This window comes from Lontra canadensis, unplaced genomic scaffold (genome assembly GCF_010015895.1).
Source record: "Lontra canadensis isolate GAN:19392208 unplaced genomic scaffold, GSC_riverotter_1.0 scaffold3, whole genome shotgun sequence".
NCBI classification, from domain to species: Eukaryota; Metazoa; Chordata; class Mammalia; order Carnivora; family Mustelidae; genus Lontra; species Lontra canadensis.
Window position 1 is genome coordinate 5,625,725 of NW_022630997.1, and position 12,837 is coordinate 5,638,561.

General features: G+C 45.6%; 1 protein-coding gene across 19 annotated transcripts in view; it reads left to right on the forward strand.

The window, feature by feature from the left end:
* The window catches only part of ABLIM1 (actin binding LIM protein 1), a 287,987-nt gene that overhangs the window by 113,160 nt on the left and 161,990 nt on the right, over positions 1–12,837 (forward strand). Inside the window, exon 1 of one of the 19 annotated variants that reach the window (XM_032879198.1) lies at positions 3,303–3,563. The exons of the other annotated variants lie outside the window; for them this stretch is intronic. Within the exon in view, the coding sequence (XP_032735089.1) occupies positions 3,548–3,563 (16 nt within the window). The 5' untranslated portion in view covers positions 3,303–3,547. Of the gene's footprint in view, positions 1–3,302; positions 3,564–12,837 lie in introns of those variants that run through there. 19 annotated transcript variants of the gene reach the window in all.

The following is a 12,837-nucleotide window of genomic DNA, read 5'->3' on the forward strand; positions in this document are numbered from 1 at the left end:
CTTGTCCTCTCACTCCTCCTGGAATCCTGTCCTGGCTCCCGGTTTGGGGTTCAGCAATGCCTGGAACCCTCAGCACCCTACTGCTCTCTTTAACACCTTCCTAATTTCATGGAGCACGTTCACATGTATGAATCCCTTCCAGCAGATGTTAAGCAATTCCGAAGCAGTGGTTTCTCTCTTCTTGTGTTCGAACTGCCAGCCCAGGAGTATCTGGCACACAGTAGATGCTCCAGACGTGTCCGCAGTGAGGGTGATTAACGTAAGCATGACCTAGAAAGCAAGTAAGGAACTCATTCTTGAGTTTTCTTTCAGCTGAATTCCCCTAGAAAGGATTTTGCATGCGCTTTTGCCAGTGAGTCCAAATGCATTGAGGGATGTGTGATACCCGGAAACCCGGGGTCCTGAAGTCACAGAGGGGTCCTGAAATTCCTGCCGTACAGGTGCACAAGCAGTAGGCAATCTGTGGAAGGGAGAGGACGACGAGGAAGTGGGCTCTGCCAGGTGGCTTGTTCTGGTTGCAACATTTCCCTTTCCACTGGCTTCGCTTCTATTGAAATGATGTACTCTTGAGTTTTCGCCAAGAGTAGCTGTAGGCGAGCAAAGCTTTTCTCTCCCACAAAATGGTTCCTGTCCTTCGGTCACTTGTGGTCAGCCCTGACTTCATTTTGTGAGTGAATGAAAAGGGCGGCAGGGAGTCAGTTTGGGTGAATAAAACGACAAATAAAACCTTGGGCTGGTGTCTGTATTATGAAGTCTTATCTCATTTGGGTGGAATGAGATGGAGATAAGTTCTTTGGAAACCATCTCTAAAAATAGAAACAAAAAGTCCTGCCATCTTATATTTTTCAGATTTTTCTTGATTTATTTTGCTGCACTGTAAAGTAAAAAAATAAAAAAGAAGAAAATATCAACCTCTTAGTTCTGTTCTCTAAGCTCTGAACTACTCAGCCAGAGGCAAGGAGACAAAAACAATTTAGTTTTACTCTCCCACATTCCAAAAATAACTTTTAGTAATACCCTCTTTGGTTATCTTAAAAGTGCCGAGTGGATGCTTTTATCCTAAAGTAGCAGTGTCTGACTGTTGGGAGAACTTTAGCCATATGACTGTTATTTAGCAACTAAATGCTGGTGACTCATTCACTTTGTGGTGCAGGAAAATTCTTTCCATGGAAAATGCAGGAGGGAGGGAATCTCTCTGAACCACTATGTAGTATTTTCCTTCAGAAAAGCCTTCTCTGAAAAATGAATCGCCACCAACTGTCACTCCAGGAACCTAGTCCCTAAAGCTGCTAGAGAGCCTTTCTAAATCAGGGTTTCTGTGCACTTCTATTCGGAAGTGTAATAAGGGACCAGTTTGGTTAATAAATCTCGGGATTAAAAACCGTCATGCCGAGTAAAAGAGAAATTGAACAATTGCATTTATAGTATCTGGAACACTTACATAGGATTGGATTTGGACTAGAAACCCAACTATGTTTTACTGTCATGTACCAACTGGGAGAGGGAAGGAGGGAGAAAGACGAGAGAGCTCGGTTCCCTTAGCTTTGAGCTGAATACCACGAAAGCCTTGGAGAGAAGTGCCTCAGAGCCCATGCAGCAAAAAGGTAATAAAATAAATTCACCTGCTAGGCTCACAGCACTAAACTAATTCCACTTCTCTGAGGTTAATTCTGCTTGTCAGCATCTCTTTATAACCTCTGAGGGTGATTAGGGGTGGGAGAAGCAGACGAGTACAGCCTTACTGCACGAAAATCTGGGAACGTAAGGGGTTTGTCCCCTCCATGTGCTTGAGCCCCGCCCATCTCTCCCGAGTTGCAAGTTCCAAGTTGCGGGGTTGCTCTAACCCTTGGCTGGTACGTATGAATGGAGGTTGGAAAAGCTGCTTCAAGGCTCTTTCGCACTTAGGCTCCAGCTGGCTGCTGACTTAGGAAAAACCTGACCTGTAGGGCCACAGTGGGGGCAGGGAGCAGTGTGGGCCGAGTATGTTTCACAGAAAAGACGATTCAGGGTTTGGACAGGACTTGGCCCTTACGGGCTGAGACACTTGAGCTATTAATAGTAAAGCCCTGAGTCACAGATGTAGGAATGTCACAGCTGCTTGAGATCTGCTACTGTTACCCCTCAGAAAACCAGCAGTAAAGGGCCTCCGCACCCCCACTGAACCTCATCGGGGCTATAAACAACCTCCCAGTCAAAGATGAGGCAGGTGCATTGACTTCATTCCTTTCTGCTACCCTGGCTCTCTCAGACCCAACACGTTACAATATTTGCAATAAATACAGTCTAATACTGGCTGTGCATTCTGGTTGGGAAAGATGTGTTGGCCATCTGCCACTCTGCCGGAGTGGGGCTACGGCTGTCTTTTTGTCTCTTACTCATCACATTTCTCCCACGTGGTGGATGTATGTGACGTGTGGCCGTCGGAATGATCTGAGTTGGGGAGACAGGTGCTGCAATGGGGTGGGCGTGGGCTTTGGGAACCCAGAAGTCCTCTGCTCCCTGGAGTCCAACCTTTGACCCTGTGGGTCAGAAATCAAAAGCTTTATCAGTAGCCACTGTGGCTACGCCAGGCTGGAGGGGTGGGGTGGGGTGGGATGGTGAGTGGTGCAACTGGTGCAGCTGTTTGCCCCCCACTTTTGTGGCTAGGGTTCCTCCCTCATACATGCATATATTCAAGGGGCTTGTCCAGAAAACTCCAAGGAAGCAGAGAGAAAGTGGACGGTCGGAATCCTACCTAACTGGATAAGTCAGATTTTTGCTTTGATCCTGAATTTGATCCTAGAAGGAACTGAATCCTGAAAGATCCTCTTCCACGGCTGGCTCTCATTGTCTCGGTCCCCTCCGGCTTCTCCCCACCTCCCCCCACCCCCATTCAGGAAAATCGTGTTGGGCGGGGCGGGTGGGGGCGGAGGTGAGCGCCAGGCCAATCTTTATTCATTATAATTGAGCCTCAGAAGTTAAAGAAAATGAACTTGGAGTCACGGGCTTTATGTTTTCCTTTTGCTACTATGGTTAATTTTATCCCTTCAGTGTGTCCCAAAGAAGCTGGACTAAGAATTGCGAGCAGAAGTAATAGGAAACTAATGAGCTAACAATTGACTAGTTTTATTTATCGAAACAGTCCCTTGGCTGTTCCTCGGCCCCCCTCTTCTGGCAATCATTTATCAGACCCCGGGAGGGAGCGTTCTGTTGCCGGTTGCCCCGGCCCGGGTGCGAGGAATGCAAAGTGGTGTCGGTGACCAGAGATTAGGACAGTGGAATTTTGCATTTGTTACAGCAGCAGCTGTAGCGAGTGGTTTCGGCCCAAGGGCAGAGTCCCCGAGCTGGGCGCGGCCGCCACTCGGCGGCGATCGCGGGGCGGGCACCGGAGCTCGGCCCCCCGGGATGGGGGCGGGATTTTAGAAAGCAGCCCCGGACTTGGCGAGTGGATGCCCGGGGCTTTTCCTCGCAGCGTCTACAGCCACGGATCTGTCCGCCCAGGAGCGCTCCCACTCCTAGACTTCATTCCTCTTTCCTTCCGCGCTGCTGGCCAGAGGACCCGGTTGCCATGGTGAAGGAGAAAGGTAATTATAAATATCGATCCCCGTGCATGGTTGCAGAAGTTGCAATGGTGCTGCAGGGCTCAGCCACCTAATGGGGGATGATCAATCGAAAGCCAGGCAGACATATTCTTGGTGCGAGAACCTCCGTATTGTGAAGTCATTAAGAACCTCTAATTTTGCCGCGGCGTCTGAAGCGTATCCTATTTCTGAAGTGTTTGCACAGCTGAGCTCCTGGATGTGTGTCTCTTTTGATTATCGCATCTTGAAATTTTTGCTGTGCTTGAGAGTTGCTTTCCTGCCCCCATCCTAGCCTTCATTCTCTTCTTTACCCCGCTCCAATCTGTCAGTTAATGAAGATGTGTAATGAAAGGGTCCATCTACCAGGTTTCTGCTGCTCTGGGACATGCCCAAGCCCAGCTGGGATGGGCTGAAAAGAGAAGCGAGCTGTTCTGAAGGTTTCAGGTGTGCTGTCTTGATCATCTGGCATTTCGGCGGCATCCCTAATCACCCCATCCAAACACCTTTTCAAAGGATGCGATGTGTGTCAGAGGGGGCAACTCAAGTGGCAAGGAGAATGTCAAAAGGGAGAGAGAGGGTGGGGTGCTCTGCGCAGGTGTACATTATTTATGAACTGGGCGTGGTCCTGAAATTCGAGTTAAATCTTTTGGAATTGAATTATAGTTTAAATTATTAGTTTATCTGGAACATGTAAAGAAATACAGCAATCCTTGATTTTAATTATCCAAGTAATATATAAAATATATCTTGAAATATGCAGAACAGAGAGCAGAAAGTGAAAGCCCCTTGTCCCTACCCTGTCGACCTCAATTCCCCCCTCTCTCTAGAGATAACATTGTTAATATTGTGTATCTTTCTAGACAGGAATAAGACAGATAGTCAGGAGGAGTATATAAATGAGATCGTTCTATCATTTTTCTGTGATTGATTTTTTTTTCCTCTTAATAATATGTCTTAGGGACTTCTACCACATGATTTTATAATGTGAATAGCCACCCTTTAATTTTGCTCTTTGGTAAGCTTAGATTTATCCTTCCACACTTTCTTATTGTGGGACATAACTTCCTCCATAAACACGGATGTTTGTTCTTTTGGGGCTGTCTTGAATCATTTCAGTGATTTATTTGTTATCTATTTTCACTTAAAGCCCCTACAGGGAATGACTTTGAGGTGAACATGCTGAACTCAAATTGATCCTTGTTGCTGGAAACTCAGTTTGGTTTTATTATACTAATGGATGGCCGGAGAAATAGGATCGTGAGAGCTCACAGTGCTAAGGCTACACCTTAGGACAAAGAGAAATGTGGTTCTGCTCCATCCATCCTGCTCCTGTGTATCTTTCGAAAGCATCTCATTAGTAGCTTTGGTCTTTCACTGAGTAAGTGGTAATTGAATGAAATGTTTGGGTGCACATATAGATGCTTCTACTGATGTGCTCTCTCTTTTAGGGATATTTTCAGGAACCCTCAGAATAACAAATACAGATGCTGACATTTAATAAAGGCCATGTTTCTTCATTCGTACCTCCTTCTCAACTGGAAAAACCCAGCCCTGATCTCCGTTGCTAATGGATTTGAGTTTGTGTCCCCGGTATAAGTAATTTATGCATGATGGGAAAGGGAATTACAAAAGCCACTTCTTGATTCCATTCCCCTGGGGCCCAGGGAAGCCCCAGACTTGCTCTATGTGGTGGATAGATCACAGATCAGTGGTTCCCAAAGAGCAGCTCTCTTTCTAAGCCGTTGCAGACGCCTCAAAACCCAAACTGATCACCTGGGTTCACATTTGCTTCATAACACAGTAGCCACTCTCTAACTGGAACATTGGCACGGGCCACCGAGAGGTCACATACTAGAATTATCTTAGCCCTTAGCCACTGATTAAAGGCTGTTCCTTTTTTATTTTGAGGTCTGTGCCAGTCCGTGCTGCCACCTCCCAGCTCTCTGATTGTACCAACCTCTGCCAGCGACACTGGGAGGCAGGATATGGGGCAGGTACACAAGAACTTCTGTGGAAAGAAAGGAATTCCATCATAGCTTTTAAAGTGAGAGGGGCCCAGGGGAGCACGTAGCCCAGGCATTCACCCTAGAGATGAGAAAACTGGGGTTTGGAAAGGGTAAGTGAAGTGTTCAAGGTCATGCGGCAGCTCCTTGGACCCAGTGTTCATCCTCTATGTCCCATCAGATGGTGGGCATGGGTCAGTGACTGCACTTGCCACATGGTTGACATCCACGGGCTGTCCCACTAGAAGGTGAGCCTCCCCGCAGCCGCGCTATGTCTCCATCTGTAATTCTTGACCACACAGCTTCCTTAGTATCTGCCCATCACAGATTCTCAGTAGTTGAAACAGGTTGGCTTGTGCTCAGAGCTTGGACCTGAACCTGTGTCTTCTCAATCCCGAGACTCCTCTGGTCCTCTCCATTTCTACTTGCTCCCAGAGATGCCTTGCTTCTTCCTCCTGGAGCTGACACAAGTCACTCTTGAGCGGACTCGGATCGTGGTAGCCTCCCTCCCGAGGAACATGGGGGGCCTTGCGAAGGAGGGACATGGATTCCCTGTTGTGCTCTCCACTTAGAGATGGCTTAGCTCACACCGGTTTGGGGCGTCCTTTTCTCTTGCATGTATCTGTCTGCTTTGGGGGCTGGCCCTCGCTGGAAAGCAAGCTTGCTGGCAACTCACACTTCTGCTAATGTGGAGTGACATTTGCCGACATATTCTGACCCTCGCTATCTTTCCTTCCCCTAACCGGTCACCCATCCCCTTCCAGGGACAGACACTTATTGATCCAGGAATCTTGATGAAACGGTTATTTCTCTGATGTGTTCAAGGACATGTTACCCTTGCTGTATCCTGTAACAAATAAGTAGGAGAGACTTTTGTGGGTTTATCAGTCAATATCTGTCTTCCTGAATACACTCTCATCAACCTAAACTCCAGAGGCCCGCTATACTCATTAAAAGCTATAATTGTCTAGCTTATGTGTATGTTCTAGTGCAAGCTTTAAAAGTACAAGAGGGATTTATTATTTTTATTAGAGAAAATGAGAAGAAATACTAGAGATTAAATTATGTGAGCACTCGTCTAATTTAAATAATGAGGGATACTTATGGTTTGGAAACCATGTGAAAGAATAAGAATTTAGCTATGAGGGAGACAGCATCAAGGTAGAGAGGATTTTACATTTGGGCACACCATTTTTTGTTTGTTTTGTTCTGTGTCCTGGAAGATTTTTGAAACTGTTGGATGGCCCAACTTGCTTTTAAGGAAAAGTGGGATCCAGTGAAACTCATTCCAGTCCAACCTCAAGGGAGAGACGTTCAATCTCCTCCTGACATTCAGGTGAAACACACACACACACACATGCACGCACACACACATGGCAATCTTGTTCCTTGGTAGCTGCTGAGAACAGTGGTGTATTGTATCTCAAACGTGTCCTACAGACTGGCACCAAAGTAATCCTCTTAGGACACTGATGTCATCATATTTCCAGTTCCAAAACCTTGATGAGTGACAAGGTAAAGTTCAAGGCTTCCTGCTGATCATTGAGGATTCCTTAAGTCCTGAGCTTACCTCCGCCCCACTCCTATCTAAGCCCATCTTATTTTGTTTTTATTTTCAATGTTATTATTAAATCTGCCAGTTACTGAACACATACAAAATGACAGACTTTGCGTTGAGAGCCTTACATAGCTTGTCTCTAATCTTTGACCCAGCAAGGTCAGTGGTGTTCCTCCTTTCCAATAAATGAGGAAGAGGAGGCTTGGAGGAATTTAGAAACCTGCCAGAGATCGCTAAGCTGGAAAGCAGAGGAGCTGATTTTCCACGCAGGCCTACCTAGATCCCCAGTCTGTGCTAATTGTACTGCTGCTCCCCTCGCCCCACATTCATCCTGTTTGAATCATCATGGAAGGTTTTTCTTCTCTCCAGCCTCCGTCATGCTACACCTGCTATCCTCGTGGGAAATAGCTCTATTCTCCTTTTCTGCATTTGTCAAAGACCTACCTCAAGTTCAGCCTCCTTATAATGCTTCTCAAAGGTCCATCCCTTCTGTAAATCCTTCTAGAATTACTCTGTTCACCTAAGTAAACACAAGCGAAATTAAATAACAGTTGGGTCATCAGTGCAACTTAAGAAAGTGCTCTCTCCTCAAGTGTTTGTTGACTTCCTATCCAGTCTTGTAGAACAGCCTTTCCAGGGTGAAGTGTTGCTGCCTCTTAGGGTGTCTGCCTTTGTTGATCCCACTCCTGCCAACACCCACACAGCCGCAGACATGACCCGCTCAGGTACAGGCACACCACCTGATGTAACTGCAACCCTTGGGGAGGTCTGGGGACAGCGGATCTCTCCATGGTGTCATGATTCCTCACGTCCAAGTTGCCCCTTGGGCCCCTTTTTAGTGTCTAATAGCCTCTCCTGGATTCAGTTTTCCAACCCTGCTTCCCAGATTAATGCTTCATGCCCTACCCACTCCCGGGCTTGTCTTAGTTCTTCATCTTTTCCTCAACTCAAAAAGCCCCAAGGTTTTCAAGGGATAACAAAAGACCAGGACATCCTAAAGTAGGGCTAAAGTGAAGCTATCTATTAAAGGAGATGCCATGATGCTACAAGTTTCAGAATAAATTGTCCTGATTAGTGACTTATGTGTACAACTCAGTTCTGAACTTTGCATCTTTGGAGGGAGTAGAGCTCTAGTTTTTATCATGCTCCTCTTGAGAGGGAAAACAAATCCAAGTGTGAATAGCTCTTACTATGTTACAGATGGAAGTGCTACTCTCACCAGAAGTATGCCCAGCTTAGCTGCATTACAGTAGGGCTGTCCGGATAATGGGATTTCCAAAGCTAAGGGAAAGAATTTCACATTAGAAAATGAATCCGTCTCCCTGTGCCGTCTACTCACGGACGTCTACAAAATGTTCATCCAGAAATGAAAGAAGATTTGTACTAGAGTCAAGGTTGAATGTCCAGGTAAATCTGAGAGAAGGAATACGGACTCGAATTTACTGGGAGCTCTTGGAGTGATTGTAGATGAGGGAGTGAACTCAAGAGCATGGAGACAGCGAGGACCTAAGCTGGAGGTAGAGATTTGAGAGGTGGCCCTGCCTCTTGCCTGTCTGATGACCCGGTCAGGTAACCAGAAAGGATGACACCCCCTGTACTGCATCCCAGAAGCCCTCTTTTACACAACAACAAATTGACTTTTCCAAATTCCTGCAGAAAAGACATCCTAAGGTAGACTCAGCCTACCAAGAGGAAAATCTCAGCATCTGATTCACTTTGAGGAGAGGACTCCTCTGTGACATCATATTCACGGCCCTTGAGGGGCAAGAAAGAGAGTCCTGGTATTGTTTGCCTCTAGTATGCTGAAGTCAAAATGCCGAGTGTTTTCCTGAGCCAGCATTAGAGAGCCAGAGAACTTTTCCGAAGGTTCAGTGATCGGTGAGTGGTGCAGATTTCTCTCATTGTGGTTGAGCCTGATCTGTCCACACCACAGCAGAAACCAGCCAGCTTCCTATTTCATTGTGTGCTGGTCTGATGGTGACTCATACTGAGAGGTATGTTTATCCCAAATTGGCAGGAGCTGTGTATTCAAGGGCAAATTTTGTTAACACTGGGGAGGGCGAATATTTGTATGCGTGACCTCTTTTCTCTGCAACCTTGTATTTGTGTTCACACCGACATGATTAATGCTGTTATGGTCCAGTGTACCCTGGGGGGACCCAAGAGGCTCGTGTCTCTAGCCCATTGCGATCAAACAGGCTGACTTGTTTGAATACTTGGACTTAACCATGAAGATGCTGGATTTCTGAACACTTCCAGGGAAATTAGTGTCTGGGGCAGTGGCCCTCAAACATCAGCGAGCATCAGAATCACCCAGAGGGCTTATTAAAACACGGATATCTGGACCCTGCTCCCAGGGTTTCTGATTCAGTCGGTCTGGGGAAAGGCCCGAGGTTTTGCATTCCGAACCATTTCCAGGTGGCATCGATGCCCTTGGTCCAGGGACCACACTTTGACATGGTCTAGGTAATCCACGGTTTCTGTGGGTGAAATGATCAGCTTTTTAAGCAGAAAAGTGAGAGCTTTTATGTAAGTAGCCTCTCCATTCCATTTGACTAACTTTATCTTGTCTACAATGCACAGATGTCACAGAGAAGCAAAGAGCATTGTTTTCACTGACTCTCCCACAGTGTAGAATGAGGCTGTAGTTCGTAATAAAGCAGACCTTTTGCGAGATTCGAGTGGCCAGAGACTGCTGTCAGCATAGGACACTGGGTGTGCAGAGCGTGGTGGGGAGTGCGTGTGGGATGAAGATACAAAGCCCCTCTTCCCAGCAGTGACTGGGGCTCAGCCTGGCTTGGGGGAAGGCAGCGCTCATTTGAAGTCAAGGCTCACATGTTCCACTCTCTAGGCATCATCCCTAATTCTAGAAAGGTTAGATGAACTTTTTTACTGGGGTTCACAGAGCTCTTTAGAATCCTTTGATGAAAGATGGTTTCAGTAGATATCTTATCTCACAAAGGCTACAACTCCCTCTTTAGTCTTAGAGGAACTAAAACATATTATTCATATTTGGTGTGTTTTACTCACTACCACTATATCTGGTCTTATAGTCTAGTGGTATTCTCTCTGTTGTTGTTATGACTTGAAACGCTGTAAAGAAAGAAGTTTAAGAAAACTTAAGAAAAACAGAATGATAGAAAAAGATATTGAGATCCTTCCATACTGGACTGTCTGATGGGAAATGGAAGAGCAGGCTGAGTACCCCCAAGAAAAATGGCAGGAGCTGTGGGTTCCCAGGTCCACTGAGGGTCCTGTAAGTAGCCCATGGCTGGATGAGTGTCTATGGACTGCTCTTTACGTGCCACTCATGGAAACCCTGTCTAGATAGCCATTGAGGAATAGAGTTGGGGACCAATGGTGGGAATGGTGTCTGCTAGCCTGGAGTTCAGTTATGCTCTACCTGCTCACCCGGAAAACACAAGTAGTTCTGCCATATGTAGAGGTCCCAATCCGAAACGATGAACCATAGTAATGGGTTTAATGATCACATTGTAGATTTTGGGAGGTCTACTCTCTGCAAGGCATTTTAGGGGTAGCCTAAGACAGTGAAAAGTTCCTACCTTCAGTAGGTTATTGAATTAGCCAGCGTAGAAAGGGGTACTGACTGAGAATGTAAATCAAGGAGACATAAGGCAATAGAAAAGGAATAAACAATATTCTGTGGGGGTTCAAAGGAAGAGTTAGTGTCCCAAAGAAATTTTTTTGTAAAAGGCTGTCTAGAAGAGAGCATATTTAAGATTGTCCTTGAGGGGTCTATAAGTTTCTTATGTTTAGGGATGGTATTTGATTCAGTTGGTATCCATAAGACAGTGTCTTCTCCATAGTAAGTGCTCAATGATGCTGAATGAGCTTAAATGTGAAGGAATGATATGTATTGGTGGGGGAGATGGTTATACTTACTGAAATGTGTGGTCAGAAGCCAATAAGAGATAAGCAATCTCTAGGTATAGAAACAAATAAAATATGGTTCTTGGCCTGAATGCACTCATATTCTAGCAAGTAACAGAGACATGTAAGGAAGTAGTTATTGTATGATGTGAAATGTATTAGACAGAGAACTGTTAAAGTAACATGTCACATAGTGCAGGGAGTGATTAATTCTGCTCTCAAGGTCATGGCTGGCTAGGCTTTGAAGGATGAATAGGAGTGCAACAAGTTGTTAAAGAGGAAATGAGAAAGAGGTGGTCAAATTGGCAAGACAGAAGCCGGGAAGTATAACCTCTGTCTGAGGAAGAATAGCTAGTTGAGTTTGGCATGAACTTCTAGTTGGCCACTTAATACAACAGTGGATACAAGGAAGGGTAAACAGAGGGCTTTGTGGGTCAGAGTGAGTTGAGGATGGTACACCTAGAAGTTGTACCTACACATACAGATGCCTCCAAGAGCCAGACAGGTGACCCACATGATTGAAGATTAGGGCAAACTGGACAGTGTAGGCCTTGAAAGAGAGAAGCTGGGGCACCTGGGTGGCTCAGAGGGTTAAGCCTCTGCCTTCAGCTCAGGTCATGATCTCAGGGTCCTGGGATCGAGCCCCACATCGGGCTCTCTGCTCAGCAGGGAGCCTGCTTCCTCCCTCTCTCTGCCTGCCTGCTTGTGATTTCTCTCTCTCTCTCTCTCTCTCTCTATCTCTGTCAAATAAATAAATAAATAAATCTTTAAAAAATAAAAAAAAATAAAAAAGAAAGAAAGAAGCTGCTCTATGGCTCCAACCTAGTTCTCACGAAGGGACATGCGCCAAGCAGCCAGAGCTTCTGATTTTCAAGAGTGACTAGAAATAGGAATTTTTATGTAACATCTCCAGATGTTTAAATGTTGGCAAATGATTCAACTTTCTCTTCAAGAAAATCTTTGTGTGGGCCAAACAAAACATGTCTGTGGGCAGAACTCGGCCTTAGGGCCTCCAGATTGTGGTCTGGGACTTAATACAGCATTCCCCACACCTACCCACAGCAAGGAATCCATATTCACACATCAAGACCCAGGACTTGCGTACTCATCATATAAATGGCTAAAAGTCACATGAAGCAATGCATTTACTCTTATTTTGTATTCTCTTCTGTTTTTAAAATATGCTGGCCATGTTCCGTTGAACCGATTTTATGTTTCAGTGGGTCAAACTGAAGTTTAAAAACCATTGGTTTAGAACATCTACACTAAAGTCTTATTGGATACAAACAGAATGAGGTACTTTCCTGGGCACCCTTTTTTCTCTCCTGGGTACTCTTAGAGTGGAGCTTAATGGGTATGTTTAGGTTAAGTGGAATTTCTTCCCTTGAACTGGAGAAGTTGTTTTGTTTTGGTCTTTAATTTTTTTAAATTTAAATTTGATGAACACAGAGCATATTATTAGTTTCACCGGGGTAGAATTCAGTGGTTCATCAGCCGTATATCATACCCAGTGCTCATTACATCACATGCCCTCCTTAATGCCCATCTCCCAGTTACCCCTCCCCCCCCACACACACACCTGCCTCCCCTCCAGCAATCCTGGAGAAGTTTTCACAAAATCATTGTAGAACTTTCAGTGATCACTTTATCCTAAACAGAAGTTGGCCAGAATGTGGTGTCCTTTTTTGGGGTGCTTTTTGAGAACTGAGCTAGCGGCTTCACTGAGTACAATGCTACTTGGGTGAAGTTCAGCAGAAAAGTCAAAGGAAAACCCCCATTCGGGCCTCATTAGCTTCTAAGCCTGGTATTTCTGGAATCGCTTTTT